The sequence below is a fragment of the Neltuma alba genome, unplaced genomic scaffold, assembly GCF_004799145.2.
Source record: "Neltuma alba isolate B1F8T4 unplaced genomic scaffold, ASM479914v2 tig00011289_pilon, whole genome shotgun sequence".
NCBI lineage: Eukaryota > Viridiplantae > Streptophyta > Magnoliopsida > Fabales > Fabaceae > Neltuma > Neltuma alba.
Genome location: NW_021635998.1, coordinates 428,776 through 444,777, shown reverse-complemented (window position 1 = coordinate 444,777; position 16,002 = coordinate 428,776). Strand labels below are relative to the sequence as shown.

At 36.0% G+C, this 16,002-nt stretch overlaps 2 protein-coding genes and 1 non-coding gene across 7 annotated transcripts; 2 read left to right on the top strand and 1 right to left on the bottom strand.

Moving 5' to 3' along the window:
- Window positions 1-4,450: 4,450 nt before the first annotated feature.
- LOC114711456 (probable serine/threonine-protein phosphatase 2A regulatory subunit B'' subunit TON2) lies at window positions 4,451-10,900 on the top strand. The gene is made up of 12 exons (XM_028895864.1): window positions 4,451-4,704; window positions 5,571-5,662; window positions 5,941-6,003; window positions 6,096-6,194; window positions 6,727-6,885; window positions 7,079-7,150; window positions 7,633-7,765; window positions 8,388-8,452; window positions 8,645-8,720; window positions 9,278-9,379; window positions 9,798-9,990; window positions 10,381-10,900. The coding sequence occupies exons 1-12, from the start codon at window positions 4,566-4,568 to the stop codon at window positions 10,616-10,618; spliced, it is 1,431 nt and encodes a 476-aa protein (XP_028751697.1). The 5' UTR covers window positions 4,451-4,565; the 3' UTR covers window positions 10,619-10,900.
- LOC114711466 (small nucleolar RNA snoR104) lies at window positions 10,173-10,290 on the top strand. The gene has a single exon (XR_003737144.1). It is a non-coding gene; the product is annotated as a small nucleolar RNA snoR104 (small nucleolar RNA).
- A 2,705-nt stretch (window positions 10,901-13,605) lies between the features above and the next one.
- Window positions 13,606-15,596, bottom strand: LOC114711336 (CST complex subunit TEN1-like). Of its 5 annotated transcripts, none has more exons than XM_028895723.1 (4): window positions 15,519-15,596; window positions 14,720-14,880; window positions 13,988-14,141; window positions 13,606-13,847 (listed from the first exon to the last, which is right to left on the bottom strand). In XM_028895723.1, exons 2-4 carry the CDS (start codon window positions 14,821-14,823, stop codon window positions 13,728-13,730), a joined length of 378 nt encoding a protein of 125 aa, XP_028751556.1. In that variant the 5' UTR covers window positions 14,824-14,880; window positions 15,519-15,596; the 3' UTR covers window positions 13,606-13,727. The 5 variants fall into 5 exon arrangements, with proteins under 5 accessions (XP_028751556.1, XP_028751560.1, XP_028751561.1 ...); XM_028895727.1 differs by lacking the exon at window positions 15,519-15,596 and adding an exon at window positions 15,362-15,441; XM_028895728.1 differs by lacking the exon at window positions 15,519-15,596 and adding an exon at window positions 15,353-15,434.
- Between the last annotated feature and the right edge of the window lie 406 nt (window positions 15,597-16,002).

Below are 16,002 nucleotides of genomic sequence, written 5' to 3'. Positions count from 1 at the left end.
ATTCACAACAACAAAATTTGTCACGAGATGCAATCTTCCTCAGAATGTGCCCAATCTTCCTCGTCCCGTTCACGCACCGTTCAACGTCAATTGCTCCACTGAATCTGCACAAAGATGGAAAATCACCCAACCAAAATCACAAGCTAGCCCATCAAATACCCACCATAACATAAATCATGTTTGAAGATCCAATGTTGCAGAATCTTTGCACAAAACTTGATCATTGATCTTTATCATTGAGGAGAAAGTAGATGAGTAGCTGGAGAAACCAAATGAATCCGCAAAAAGAAAAATTTCCATTTATCTCCATACACCAGAATGCCGATGAGACAGGTTAGCGAGGCGATTTTGTCGCGTTTAAATGTTGAACTCGTCGACGAGAATCGGGTGAACATTTATCGCCGACTAGAATCTGTCTTACTCCCAAATAACTAGGCGAACACTCGTCGGTGAGAATCCGTCTTGGTCCCAAACAACCAGGTGAACGCTTATCGCCGGCGAGACTCCAACCTGCTCTCATTGTTACTGGCATCGGATTAGCCAAATCCAAAGTTATCGGGGCAGAAGACCTGACTGAAGGAACTAGATATGACATATTCCATGGCGTCAAGCTTGAGATCGACGAGTTCTCTCTCTCTCTGTGTTTCCTCTTCTTCGACAGCTTCTTTCTCATGCCTTCGGTCTCTCAGTCACTCTGAGTTCCTTTTCAGTTTCAGAGAAAGGGTGAATGAGGGAGAGAGGATTAGTTTCAAAGAAAGAGTGAAGGGGCGAGAGTGAAAGGGAGAGAGCACGAGGTAGGAAAATCAAAGCGCATGTGACTGCCACCTAAGGAATTAGAAGTCAAGCTAGATGATTTAACAGTCAAAATTAACATTAGTTGATGTTCAGGGCATATTTGCTACAAAGTCAAATTTTCAAGATATTAGGGTCAAAAAAAAAATTCTGATGTACACTTTTGGGATATTTTAGTATTTTATTCTTTTTTTAAATAAGGTATTCTTTCACACTTTATCTCATAGTATATTATTTTTGGGTAAAGCAAGAATATCCTAAATTTCATTGGATTTGAGATTAATCCTTTTAAGTAGAGCCGGTAATATGGGTTGAACCCGCGAGCTCAATCCACCAATCCGCCAACAAGTGGCGGGTTGGGTTGATAAAAATTAGGACCGTTTTAAAATGGAAGTTTTGAGCCCATAACCGTCAAGCCCAGACCCGCGACGGGCTAACCCACAGGGTTGGCAGGCCAACCCATTTAACCTTTTTTTTTTTGTTGCAAATTTTTCCCTTTGCCTCTCAGTCTCTACACTCTTGGCTAGGGGTGTTCATGGGACGGGACGGGACCGGGACGTCCCGCTTCCCCCTTTTTTTTTAAAAAAAAGAAGATACCATAATTTTTTATATGAATTTTTTTATGTTATAATACTTATTTTTTATTGGGCTTTTAAAGATAAAAACATTATAAAAAAATATTATGTAGAAAGCTTAATTAAATAGCATAAAAAAGGTGTAAAAATAATACTGTAAAAAAAATATCGTAAAAAAAACACTATATAATGACTTTATGAATTATTTTATTAAGGAAGGAGATTTTGTTGAGATAATACTACAACTTAAGAGCTACAAGTCACCATAAAAATAAGAGTTATTATTAATAAGTAAATTGAATAATCTAATAATAATTATTAATAAATAATTTTTAAAAGAAAAAAAATCCCGGGACGGGACGACCCCGTCCTGCGTCCCGTCCCATCCCGGTTACTGTTTCGTCCCGTCCCGTCCCGTCCCGAACTCACCGGGACCGGGACGGGATAAATTGAACACCCCTACTCTTGGCCTAGTCCACAGTGCAACAGTGAGCAGTCCATGTCCAATAGTCTAACGCGGCAACACCAACACGGTCCCAATTTCACATTTTGCTTGCGTGTCGCACTCCTCCCAGACCCAGTCTCCCAGTCGCCCCCGCCCAGTCCTAAGCCCCAAGCCCCAAGCCCCAAGCTCTCTGCTCTTTGTCTTTGCTTTGCGCCTTTGCCCTAACTCATGAGTGATGATTGAGCACTTGATAGTTGATACTTGATAGTGATTTGTGTAGTGACATTGTGTTTGTGACTTTGTGGTAGTGTTAATTTGGATTTATGTTTTAATTTGAAATGTTTGTTAAATTATTAAGAACATATCATGTTCATTTAATCATATGTTTAATATTTTGATATATTTGAAACTTGAAACTTGAAACTTTGGATGGGTTCCATGTTTTATTTATGATAATTTCTATTTGCATGTTTTATTTTAGGTATTTAGAAATTTGAGGCTTTGAGTAGGTTTTATTAAAAAAATGTATTAAAAAAAAAACAAAATTTGGCGGGTTGCGGGCCTAACCCACCAACCCACCCTCGCGGGCCGGGTTGAAAAAATTCCAACTCGTCAGAAAGCGGTCCTAAAAAGCTCAGCCCGCCAAACTTCAGGCCCGCCACGGGCCAACCCATAATCGGCGGGTTGGCCCATATTACCAGCTCTACTTTTAAGGCTAGATAGTTTTGTCTTTGAAACTTCCACCTCAACTATACTTCCCTTTCAATACAGCCAAAACTTATTTCTTAAAGATATCATCTTGCACCCTAATTTTATGACAAAAGCATGATTCATTTTACCTCTGCATAAATCTGCCCATGGGCCTCTCGTCTCCGTTGTCATTACACATTATTCATCCATCCTGGTTTGGCAGTCTGCCACGCTCCTATTGGCAAAGGCCACGAGATTTGAACCGGGGAGAAAAAAAGGCACTTTAACCACCAAATAATGTAAACAAGAGAATTTCCTTTTGTCCGGATATAGAATATTACCTCCATCCTACGTATAAAAACTAATTGACTAATTTAAATAGATTAAAAAAATAAATTAAATTAGTTATTTGTAATAAATAAGTGTTGTCTTTCCTAAAATATCCTTACTAATCAAGTATATTGATTAGATCTACTATTATTAGAAAGACTACATTGAAAAAAATACATAAATATAAGAATCAAAATGGATTGGGGTCTTATATTTAGGATTAAAATAAAAATCAAATGAGATCTTATATTAAGGATTAGAGGCAATACATTTTAAAAGAAATTTTTATCTATCTATGCATTTAATAAGTCAACAAAGATAACATTGAAAATGACTCATTAATTGTCTTACAAATGACTTCTATTTTGGAACAAATTTTTTTGTAATACTTAACTTGTAAATAAAAATAAAGTAGTTGGAGCAAATTTTTAAAAAAATATTACTACGTTACTTTCAATTCTAATTATAAAACTTTATTTGTAGACAGATCGTATTTTATATTCAGACATAAGTTACCTCTAGAGGACATCAATGTGGACGGGGGAGTATTTAATTTCTCGGATCCCTAGGGCTGGTGGATATATATATATATATATATATTTATATATATTATATTATATTTCTGTCCATTAATATGATAACTAGTTTAATTTTTAATTTGGTGTTAAATATAAGATTTCAAGTTATTTTATTTTTTATATTTATCTATTTTTTAAAAATAGTCTTATAATAGTTACACATATTGAATATTTTATTAAATAATAAAAATTTTATTAAATGATAGTTCTAACTAATATATATAATTAGTAAGAATAAATTAAAAAAAATATTTATTTATTATAAATAATTAATTTAATAAAAATTTTAATCTATTTAAATTACTCTTCCGGTTTTTAATATAAGACCTATTTAACTAATTTGATTAGATTAAGAAAGTTAGGTAAGTTAGTTAATTATAAGAAATGTAACATGTTTTTCTTAAAATACCATAATTATCTTTCTTAATACCTCATTTTCCTCTTCTACTTGATTATGATTGAGGAAGTATCTATAAGGATAATTTTTAAAAAATTAATAAATATAAAAATAATTTTTATATTTAGGACTAAAACTAACTCAATAATAAAGTATTATATTAGCGGAGGAGTAGTTAACTAACTAATTGTTTTATTACAGAACGAAGGAGGTAGTATCTTTATTTGCGTATCTCTCCTATATGTTCTCTTTATCTAGCCAATCCAAGTCCTGTCACTTGCCTATTTTGTTTACACTTTGCAGCATCAATCCTTATTCCCTCCAGGTGAAAAAAAAAAAAAAGGACCGTAAAAAGAGTTTAAAAGGTGCCATCCTGCTTCCAATTTTTTTTTGATATAAACCATCCGCTATCCAACCGCGCCTTTTCTGGGTCCCAGCCTCTTTGGGCCAGTTGTACCCGAGCGATCGACTAGTCCGGATTCGGGCCGGACGACAAGTAAAGCCCTCCCCGGTACCCTTTTTAACAAGTGAGGATTCGAACCCCCGCTCTGAAAGAGTAGAGACTCACCTCACTTGTGGCTTAACCAGTCACCACTAGACCAGGGTCCCTGCTTCCAATTTTAGTTTCCGCTGTGAGAGATCAGAATTCCAGGTATTCTCGTGCTTCTCGTGGGGTTTTCACCAGACTCTGAAAATTTTGAACTTTGAGATCCAACGTGTCGACTCGGTCATCGCTCAGAGAGAGAGGTTCCTCCGTCATGTACAGCGGCTCCAGTGACGGCGAAACCCATGAGGCCGCGCAGAGGAAAATTCCGCCGGCCTCGTCCATGTTGTGGGTCAGAAATTTACGTCGATTCATCGGATCCGGTGCTGGTCTTGGATCCGAAGCATTGATGGGTACGTACTGCTTCAAACCCTTGATTTGTAGTCTGTTTTGAGCGTTTTCTTCCATCTGTTTTTCTTTCGGGTTTGAGAGAAGAAATGTGTACTTCGAGGAATTTCAGTGGGTTGCCAATTATTGGAAGCATTGGCGTGATGGCGAAACATGAACTGGTGGTGGTGACTGCCAAGACACTCGCGTAATCTAGAGATTGTAAATTGCTTGTAATGACTCACTCTAAGGGAGATGAAAGAAGGAAAAGACAAACGGAAATGAAGAGAGACAGAACAGCAATTTAACATAAACCATGGGTGCTTCCTACGGTGCTGCAATAGATAGTAGCTGAGATGTTGAGGCTTAAGTGGCTCTGACAGGAACATTTTGGAACTGAGGCTGTGGCTGTGAGAGTAAAATGTTACTAATACACTGGATGAAGCGGGGCTATTTGGTGTATGATGCGTTGTGTTTTGATTACAATGCTTTAGTGTTGTCCATGTACCACAGTGCTCCATTAAGAAGTCTGGGAAAATAATGTATTTTTAATTTTATGAAGCCCTTTTTAGCTATGCGAGGGGTAATTTGCTGTATTCTGCTAATAAAATGGGCGTGGCCGAACCTGTTTGAATTAATTTCTTGATTTCTGGCTCACTTTACTTGTTGATGCCTGAAAGTGATTTCAGTTACTTCACACAACATGGATTTCTTAATTCTTAAGACGACAAAGTTGAAACTGTTGGATGCTAACAGTATGAGCTATAGCCTATATGACATGCATTTGAACAATATAGAATCTCTCTCAAGCTATTGCAATTTATCGTCTCGTCAGACCTGATTACATCATGGTATTATCTGCTCATTATTTCTTTTAACTTCTTATTTGCAGAGCTTGAAACAAAAAGGATTTTGCTTGACATTTTTAAAGAAAAGCAGAAGAAAAGTGCTGAAGCTGGTTCAATTCCAAGTTTCTATAAGAAGGCATGTGTCAGCATTGTTAATTAACAGTTCGTTTCTTCATACACATATATGAAGTGGTTGGATTTGTTATCTTCTTTTATTTTTCTTCCTCAATCTCTTAGCCATTAACAAGAATTTTATTCCTTCTAAGTAAAGCCTTTTCCCTTTAAAACTTGCATGGCACCATTCATGAGCGCATGAACACCCATTATTTATTATGTCTGCACTTTGATCTCTTCAGCATGCATATAAAGCAGTTGTCTGTAATGTAAATACTGATACACCTTGTCTTTGTCCAGAAACCTGAAGAGGGATCAATCAGTCATAGGGTACAGAGATTGGCAAAGTTTCGGTTTCTAAAGGTATAATCATCTCATCAGCTTATGTTTTTTAGTTGCATCAGCTTATGTATGTAACTTTTATCTCTTGATGATATTTCCCATGCTTTGCACAGAAACAATCAGATCTTTTGCTGAATGCTGATGACTTGGATGCAATGTGGGTCTGTTTGAGAGAAAATTGTGTGATTGATGACGCCACTGGTGCAGAAAAGGTCTGCCTCTTTGCCCTTTTTTTTTTTTCCCCTTTTACCATTGTCTAATATTGTTGTTGTGATACATCAAGTTCAACGGTAACTTGTCTTCTTGGTAATATGATAAATACTTAAATCTAAACGAAGGTCATCAAACTGGAGAGATTGAACCAAATTTGCCTGTCCCTTCTGAAATATTAAAAAGAAAGCACTTGGCTTCACAAAGAACTTGAAAAATTGAATATTTTTGGTCAAATTGTATGTTTTTCAATGATTTTCTGGCATACCCTAACCCCAAGAGTTCTTATGTTGTCTGCAACAAATTATTGTTTTCTTCTGAATCGGTGATATCTGATCTTAATGATCACATATTTGAAATATAAAATTCAGTTTTACTCAGTTATTCATCTAGCAAGTCTTATATTATCCTCTATGTTGTATATTTTGGACTATAACTTTTCAAGAACAGCTCAGCGATCTTCAAGCTCTTCTTTTTGTTCCCCCCCCTGGAATAACATAATAATTGATGCGTACTTTAATTTGTTTCTTATAGATGAATTATGAAGACTTTTGCCACATAGCCTCTGTATGCACAGAACAAATAGGTCCCAAATGCAGACGCTTTTTCAGTCCTTCAAACTTCATGAAGTTTGAGAAAGATGAGCAGGGAAGAATTGCCATCCTACCGTTCTACCTTTATGTGATGCGAACAGTAAGTCATTGTCAACTTGTACTAGATCACTGGGATTATGCTTAATTCTCCTGAGATTAAAGTTTTTAAGGATATGTTTCCGTGTTTTTCTTTCTCCATAACTATTTACTTTTAAAGTTTTATAGCTTTTTCTTCTACTCAGAAGAATCCATTTTTCATTTATGATAGTAACTTATGGGTTATTGTTATGCAGGTTTCTCTTACACAGGCAAGAATTGACATGAGTGAGCTTGATGAGGATTCTGATGGTTTCCTTCAGCCACATGTATGGGTTCTTATTGTTAAGAGGCCTTGATTTTTAAAATTGAACAATATGTACGCTCTTTATTGTGTGCATTTATACAACCAATGGTTTTGAACTTTCACTGGACCAGCTACCTATAAAAAGTGGTTTCTTTTGGTTATGATTATCTAATCTATTTTGAAATTATGTTCCAACTTCCAAGAAACAATTTAGCATAGAGTCTCCTCTATTTTTGCTCTTTTTTTTTTTTTTGGTCCGCTCTTCCTTTTCTTTTATTTCAGAAATTTGAGATCTCTAAGCTTCTCACTTTTGCAGTGGTTAGAGTGCTCAATATTATGCAGTTGAGAGACCTAATTGGTCTAAAAATGCTTCATACGTAACTCTTATCATAATTAGAGTGCTCAGTATTATGCAGTTGAGAGACCTAATTGGTCTAAAAATGCATCATACATAACTCTATCATAATTAGGTTAACCTTGCTAAACTTTTGCTTTTCATTTCAGGAAATGGAATCCTATATAAGGGGTCTTATTCCAAACTTAGCACAATTACGTGATATGCCGGCAGCATTTGTGCAAATGTATTGTCGCATAGCTGCACACAAATTCTTCTTCTTTTGTGATCCTCATAGGCGAGGTTTGCATGGCTGATATCTTTCAGTTGCTAAGGCTTGTTGATATTTGATAGTCATTTTTGCTTGACATGGGCATCTTTTAAAAAAATAATAAAAGAGATCCTGGTTTTACTTTTGGAAAAGTAAATGAAAGTCTAACGAAATATTAACCAACAGAGTGTAGATCATGCTAATGGCAGCTTCTAGGAAAATAATTTAGTAGCAAATAAAAAAATGAATAGAAAACTAGTTTGGTCTATATTTTCATATATTGATGATTTCCTTTATCTTATTTTGTTTAATATTGCGGCAATGGTGATTTACTACTTATCAAGCTTTGAACATGAGGAATGAAAAATTGTCAGTTGCTGCATTCTACGATACAAGGTCTATGAAAAGGTGTTTTGTAGGTTTAGATAGATAAGGTGGAAAGTAAATGATGTCAGTTATGCCAGGCAGGGATGTTTTCGGTGCAGTAAATTTCCTGAAGTAAATGCTTCCTATGCAATTAGTACTATACTATCAATACTTCATTGGATCAAATATATTTTCTCATGTGCTCCTTTGATTGTTCAGTTTCCAATGTTTTGTGATTTTCTGTGTGTCCTCTAATTCAAAACATATTTGAATGACCATCTTTTACAGGAAAGGCCTGCATTAAGAAAGTATTGCTTAGTAATTGTCTCCAAGAACTGATGGAGCTTCACCAGGTAAAGTGTATAAAATAATTTTTTTTATATTATTCTTAGAACTAAACCTTAGTTCTTTTTATGTGCTTCCTTTTGTTCTGGTATTAATACGATTCTTTTTTGGGTAAAGGTGTTTGGGCTGTATTTGGTTCTAAACCCTTGTAAGCATTAATATGAAAATCTATATTTTGAATTTGCTATTATATATTTCAGGAAAGTGAAGAAGAAGTCCCAGACACAGAACAAGCGGAAAACTGGTTCTCTTTGACATCTGCTCAACGAATATGTGGTTGGTTTCTCTCATTGCTTTAGGTCCAGGATTACCTCTTATTCAGATTCAGATAATTTTGCCTGTTTGTGAGGCATTTGCATGAGTACTAGTGATGTTGAACAGGGGAGGAAAAGGGAGAGGGTGGAGGGAGAAATAGATTAGATATAGACGAGGGAGAAATAGATATAATAATTTTGAATATGCAATTTATTATGTCAAAAATAAGAGAATATCCTGAGGCTATCCATAGAGAGCCCCTAGCACAAAATCTCAAAGCAAAAGAAGTTGCTAATAGCATAAAAATTACAAAGATTCTAAATCTTATAAGGTCTCTTAGATCTAGAATAAATCTTTCCAAATTGCCCACTAAATCTTTTCAAATTTCCCATCAAATATTGAGGCTTAAATTACAAATTATATTTGGCCTACATAGTCTGACGTTTTTTTCCTGTGAGAAATGTGTTTGCATTGAATGTGATGAACGGCATCATGAATTGAAATTCTGATAAATATAATTATAGTCTAAACTACTGTCCATGGAGTTGTAATAATGTGTATCATCAATATTTCTGCAGATATGTTTCTTGCCCTTGATAAAGATGCGAATGGGACATTGAGCAAGCAGGAGCTTCGAGAATATGCTGATGGAACTTTGACTGAAATCTTTATCGAGAGAGGTAGAAATTAGCAAGTTGTGTTATGAATATTGAGGAGCCTTCTATTTGCATGCTCCTCGTTGAATAGCATTGATGTACTCATTTTGTCAGACCCCAAATTAAAATTGGAACTCGTTAGGCTTTGTCATATAAATATCATGTTCAGGTGAATATAGGTTTATGGGCCAGCTGAAGAAATAACAATCTGGAGTTCTGATATTTTACTCATCAGTCATTAAATTTATGGAGAGCCAGCTGTGTCCGATCTTTCTATTTTCGTTTGCGTGCGAATAGTTCTCTTTTGTGTAACTCGTGTGATTTTTCCTGTGTGGAAAACTTCACCTGCTATTGTTTACCCTTTTTGGGATCAGCTGTATTCTCAATTGTAGTTACTCATCGTTTTTTGAGGAAAAAAAATTAATTAATTTGCTTCTTGTAGTATTTGATGAACATGTTCGTCGCGGAAAGAGTGGTGGTGGTAATGCCCGGGAGATGGACTTCGAAAGTTTCTTGGATTTTGTCTTGGCTTTAGAGAACAAAGACACCCCAGAAGGCTTGACTTATTTGTTCCGATGTCTTGATCTTCAGGGCCGGGGTTACCTTACAACAGCTGATATTCACTCCCTTTTCAGGTGCATACTGTCACAGCTTCATTGTCTTCTCTAAGGATAATGCCTGTTTGCTTTATCCTATGCTCTTTGCCTCTATTTTTCTGTTTTTCTTCAGTTATTCTTGTTAGCCAATTTCTATATTCTGTGGTTACTAAATCCTACGCATAAAAATGAATGCGTAATCCAATTATGGAAGTAAAGAAGGGGAGCATTCAAAAGTCGGGGTGTTTCCTGATACAATCTTCCTATAGAAAAGAACTGTCATTTCCTGCTTGTAGTGCTTGAGAATGTCCTACAAGTCTCCGTTAGACAGGGACAAAATTTTTGTTATTGCCCGAACTTTATTGAAATCTTTATCATCTTAAATTCAAGTTGATCGGTATATTGATCTTTTCTATACTGTAAACGCAGAGATGTACACCAGAAATGGATAGAGGGCGGCAACTATGAACTCTGCATTGAAGATGTAAGAGATGAAATCTGGGACATGGTCAAGCCAGTAGATCCTCTTAAGATCACATTGGCTGATCTTCTGGCTTGCAAACAGGGTGGAACTGTAGCCAGTATGCTCATAGATGTGCGTGGCTTCTGGGCTCATGACAATAGAGAAAATCTTCTCCAGGAAGAAGAAGAACCAGAAGAAGAATAATATCGTACCTCTCCAGAACATGCTAACAGAAAACTGTTGCCTGATAATTTTCTTTGGATATGTGATTCTCACAAGATGCATCCCTTGGATCTGTTAGATCTGCGATTCGTTAGTTGTGTGTAGTGTATCTTGTATCTTAAGCTGATTTCAAAACATCAGTACTAGTGTATCTAGCCCTGTATTGAAACTAAACATCTTTGTTTGGCCTACTTTTTGTGATGATATAATGTGGAAATATCTTGTTCATCTATGTCAAGCAACGATGGATCTCCTCTTTAATCATTCCAGGGTTTAATTTACTGTTGTTACCCGCTAATTGATGAGTTTGACTTTGGCATTACAATATTCCTTTTTTTTCCCCCCCCGGGCGGAAAGCATGACAATAAATTAAGCTATGATTTTATAAAACCAAAAAAAAATTATTTTCTTTAATTCTTTAATAATTTAATTTGCACCCTTTTTTTCCTTTTCAAGTAATGGGAGGCAGGTTTTTGCTTTTTGTTTTCAGATTTCTGATTTCATTAAAATTTGACATCCACGATTAAAATTTGCTTAGTCCCCATCTTCTGATCTTCTGTTAAATGAGATTAATGGTGTGAAAATTCAATGACTAAAAATATATTTTTTTTAAAAAATTTAAGAACTAAAGTGAAACTTAATGTAAAATTTAAAGATCAAACATTTTTATCCTAAAATGAAAAAAATGAGGAGAAATGATTATAATATTTTTGCATTAAAATAACAAAAATTTGGATAACTGAAATAATAATATAATAAAAATTCCTGCCGTATAGTTTTTTCCCCCCAATACGCAACCCTTGCGAGGGCTGGTTAATTTTGAGGCTATAAATGCTTTCTCCAAATTAACCCAAGCCTGCGAGTTCATTCTGCGGGTTGCGTCTTCCTTCTGTCCGTGGTGCTGTGGGAATTGCTTCGTCAGACCAACCCCACCTCTTATCGACCATCGCTCAGATCTCGCTGCTCAATTAGCTTCTGCGGTATTTCCTTGTCGATGATCGGGTTAAGAGGTGGCGTTGGTCTGATGATGCAATTCGTGCAGGCATTTGCAAAGCGTTTAGCCTTGAATTCTGCTGCTAAGTCATTCTTTTTTATTTCCTAAATTCATGATCAACAGCACGAAGTAAACCGATTGAATTTAGTGTTTATACTTTCGCTGAATTGAAGCTAGTGTGAATTTTCAGGTTTCAAGTTAGTTTAGATCACCTGTTTCATTTGATGATATGGATCTTAAATTGTTAATTTGTTATACACAAGGATAGTTCCTCTAATGATGCTATCTATGTTCAGTTATTGGCTATACGGTCTCTTGGCCTGGAGGCCTTCATATCGCAGATGTGAAAGAAATAGGATACATGACATCTTATTAGAATTTATTAAAAATCATATTTTTAACATTCTTAAACATCTCATGCTTCTACCAGTGATGCTTAGGAGTTTATTGATGAGATTCAAACAGTGTTTAGGTATCGACGAAAAGTCTTAAGGTAAGTTTCAGTGATCTATCTGAGGTATTTTGTATACTGAGCCGTTTCATGCTTTTATAAGCTAAATGATAAGGTTCTGAAGATGATATTCGCACCATGGTTTGACTTTGTGAAGATATTTTGAGGTATGAAGGAATTTTATGATAGCCCTTTATCGGAAATGTTTAAAAGGGACTCTCGTTATTCATCCACCCACGGCAACATAAGAAACCAGAAGTGACTCTAGTTTATATTTCAGAATCCCCATCAAAACTCCCAACAGCTTCGACTTCTGAAAGTGATGACATGAGTTTTCTTTGGTCATTGCGGCTAGCAGTAAAAGATTTTGTTCTCCATTAGTAGCGTCACCCGTCATATTTAAATGAGTTCTCATGTCAGCGCATTTACTTGATCCACTGCATTTACCTTCAAACAACTGAGGCTTCTACATTTGCTGAATTTTCACTTTTCAACGAACCTCCCTCGTCTTGTTGCTTCTTAAATCTGTTAACCCAAACTACAAGCTTCTCCAACACGCTCGTTAATTTGCGGTAAATCCATGAATCCCCACAATCCCATATATATAAATATATATGTATGTATCCGTTCAAAATTATAAAATATTTTTAAGTACATTCTAGTCTTCTACCCCTAAGCACCTGTTAAATAGGGTAAATTAATCACAAACAAGTATGATAGTCTCATTGAAACAGTAAGATGTCTTATATTTTTAAATGTAGAAAAAGTAGAAAAATGCCTATAGTTTTGATACTTTTAAACGGAGGGAGTGTGTGCGGCCGTGCGCATCAAGAAGGCTTCAGGGAACTATTACCCAAAAAACAAAAAAAAAAAAGAAGGCTTCAGGGAACTGACTCTACATTTGAAAATAAATGTGTCCATCGAACTGATCGCAGGGACATTATCTTTCAAGAACGGGCAGTAAATGTGCCTCATAAATTTACATGGATTGATTGACGCACACCGGAAATTGTTTTTAGCCCGGGTCCTTAGTGCTGTTACAAAGGGGTTAACAGTTCAATATCAGTATATTGTAACTGAAATATCTTATAATTAAGGCCGCCATTCTCTTAAAGTCCTTTCTACATCTTTTTGGTCACTGTTATCACAAGCAAATATCTCAGATTGCAAAACCAGCGTGGTCTTCAGTTTATCCCATAGTTTCACTGGAACCGCGGAGCTAACAAGGCCATTTCTAGCTCACATGTAACAGCCATTCCTTTATGTCCTCATATCCTATTTGAAGACACGGGGGAAAGGAAAAGGGGAAAAACACGCATAAACTATAATTGAGGCGTTTAAGAGTCAAGTATTTTAGATAAACATCTAAAAAGTGTCAAATCCCACCCTGGCGTTCTGAGGTGGGAAATTGATGAAAGGCTTCCTTTGCTTTTTAGTTTCCAATGTAATTTCTCTTGATTAATATATTTCAGGCTTTATAAACACCCCCCCCCCCCCAAAAAAAAAACGCATTACGAGTTCAGATGCGTAAAGATATACTAAGTTAAGAACAGTTTAAGAGCTAAGCTTCCATCTGTTTGAAATTCTGAGAAAATGCGCCACCAGCCTACTGTCATAACTTGTTTCTGCAGGATCTTCATGTAAAGCTATTCTGTTCGATTATTTAGGTGATCAGCTTGAAACTGTCTTACGAGCAGTAAGGATTGTTGATAGAGATTGAGATCAATTCCATCAATATTTCTACCAACACGTGCCTGCAAAACTCCCTAATGAGGAACAAATAAGACCAAAGTTAATCATCTTCTCGTTTGCACAAAAGTGTGCTCATAAACCATACCATGCGCCCAAGTGTGAATGCTAGAGCCAGATGAAGCAGAAATTCAACCACATCTTGACAGGAGCATACCTTGTTATCGGGTTGGATGAGGAGCTCACCAATGAATTGGTAGACAGAGCCAACTCGGAAGCTAAGGTCCCTCAGGTGCTGAGTATTAACTTTGAGAGTGGCATCACCGTCAATTACTGTTGCTAGGGCAGTCTCTACAGAGTATTCATGAAGCCTGGGAGAGACGGGAGATTAAGCCATCAATAATTTCATCATACAGCAATATAAGATTATATTAGCACCATGTATGATGCAATAAACAGCAACCTGTATGATCAGCGAATTTTGAGGTTTAAAATATCAGTAAACTTTGCAAGAAATATCGGATTGTTACAAGTTATTATATATGTTGATATTATATCCACATCTCATTACATGCTATCACATGGAGTTAATGGGCGTTTTCTGTTACAAAGTATCCTATGTGTTGACTTAATGGCATGTAATCTTGTGCTTCCACTTCTGATGCCCATATTTATATGTGTTTCTCAGCAAATCAGCCATAGAAACAAAAGAAGAAGAGAACGAAGCATAAGGATTCCTCTACACTTTGACAAGGAAGACCAAAGAAGATATGTACTAGGGTATTCAAGGAGTGTCAGATAAACACGGGGAATATTAGCACGATTTGATATAAATCATAATCAATATATTGGTAAAAGAAACTTGCAACCATTAGAAAAGTCAAAAGCACACATGATTTTTAAGTGAAAAAGTCACGAATGCATTGTTATTAGATGGAAGCAGTCTTACTTTCCAACAATTCTTAGTGAAGCTCCTTCCTTGAAAAACGGAGATGATGGTCGTAGCTCTTGGAGAGAAACTAATGCTCCAGATTTTATTTCAGATAACGCCATTGAGCTACACTTGTTGCCTTACAAGCTTCCCAGTCCTTCCTCCACTTTTTCAGAAACCTATGCATATGTAACGACATTCCACAAAGCATAAATCCATGGTAATAGCTTGGATTTCAATCCTATAAAGTGCACAATAAACTTAGGTAACGTCTGAGCAAATAACCATTAATGAGAAGACTAAAGAAATTAATTTTCACAGATTCACGTATAATTATCAGCCTATTCTTTATCGAAACTTTAACTGTTGATCTCATTTTGTTGACTGCCTGTATTTTTCACCATAAAGAGGATGGTGAACTTCATAGAAGCAATCTTAATAGTTAACCAGTACTACCATGTTTTCCATTTCACACACACATGCATACACCAATGCATTGCAGCTCGACATCAGCATTTACCCATCTGAATCCTCTTCGGCTAGACTACAAATTGAAAATATTTTTTGGCCTGCGAATAATTTCTGTTATATTTTCTCATGAAAAGACAACATCCAACGGGAAGAAAAAAATCAAAGTTATCTAAGTTTTACTTGAAACACCTTGAGCATTCGACTGGTCCTTGTGTCTCCAAAATCCAATCCCTTATATCTACTTCATACCCGATAATATTTTATGAAGGAGAGAAACGAAGAGGCAAAGGAGGGAAAGCAGGAAGCATAGGAAAGTAATATAAGAAATGAGAGGCAGAAAAGATACCGGGAACTCTAGAAACACAGATTCCCGTGATGGAATCTTAGCTATGGAATCTGCGGTGTGCGCCGGCAGCCGGAGAGTGAAGCGAGGAAATAAACCATGCGCGGAAAGAGATGGATTTGGGCATATTGGTCCTTACACATTGGTTATTTTTAATTTTTGGTGAAGATTAAAATTTCAGTCATTATAGTTCAACTCTTCTTTTCTTTTTCTTTTTCCTTTTTTTTTTTTTGCCATCAGTTCAGCTTTTTCCATCAGTTCAGCTTTTTCTCTACATTTGGTCTTTACACATTTGATTATATTCCTAGTTTACTCCCTCGCAGCGTTATAAAACACCTCTATTTAGATTTTATTTTGCACCCTTTCTCTATTTGGTCTGTTTGTACATTTTATTTTAATTAACTGCAATGATACTGCCATTCGGTTTCCTACAGTCTGAATCCGGCTAATATTTGACTAGGAGCCAAGGCAATACAAGTTCCTACTG

What these genes read in the sequence shown, in the direction of transcription:
- LOC114711336 (XM_028895723.1), bottom strand. Translation starts at nt 14,823, where the DNA reads ATGGCGTTATCTGAAATAAAATCTGGAGCATTAGTTTCTCTCCAAGAG. An exon ending in TCACTAAGAATTGTTGGAAA is followed by an intron (nt 14,142 to 14,719) that starts GTAAGACTGCTT and finishes CGTCTCTCCCAG; the next exon opens with GCTTCATGAATACTCTGTAG. An exon ending in TCATCCAACCCGATAACAAG is followed by an intron (nt 13,848 to 13,987) that starts GTATGCTCCTGT and finishes GTTCCTCATTAG; the next exon opens with GGAGTTTTGCAGGCACGTGT.
- LOC114711456 (XM_028895864.1), top strand. Translation starts at nt 4,566, where the DNA reads ATGTACAGCGGCTCCAGTGACGGCGAAACCCATGAGGCCGCGCAGAGG. An exon ending in ACGCCACTGGTGCAGAAAAG is followed by an intron (nt 6,195 to 6,726) that starts GTCTGCCTCTTT and finishes TGTTTCTTATAG; the next exon opens with ATGAATTATGAAGACTTTTG. An exon ending in AACTGATGGAGCTTCACCAG is followed by an intron (nt 8,453 to 8,644) that starts GTAAAGTGTATA and finishes TATATATTTCAG; the next exon opens with GAAAGTGAAGAAGAAGTCCC.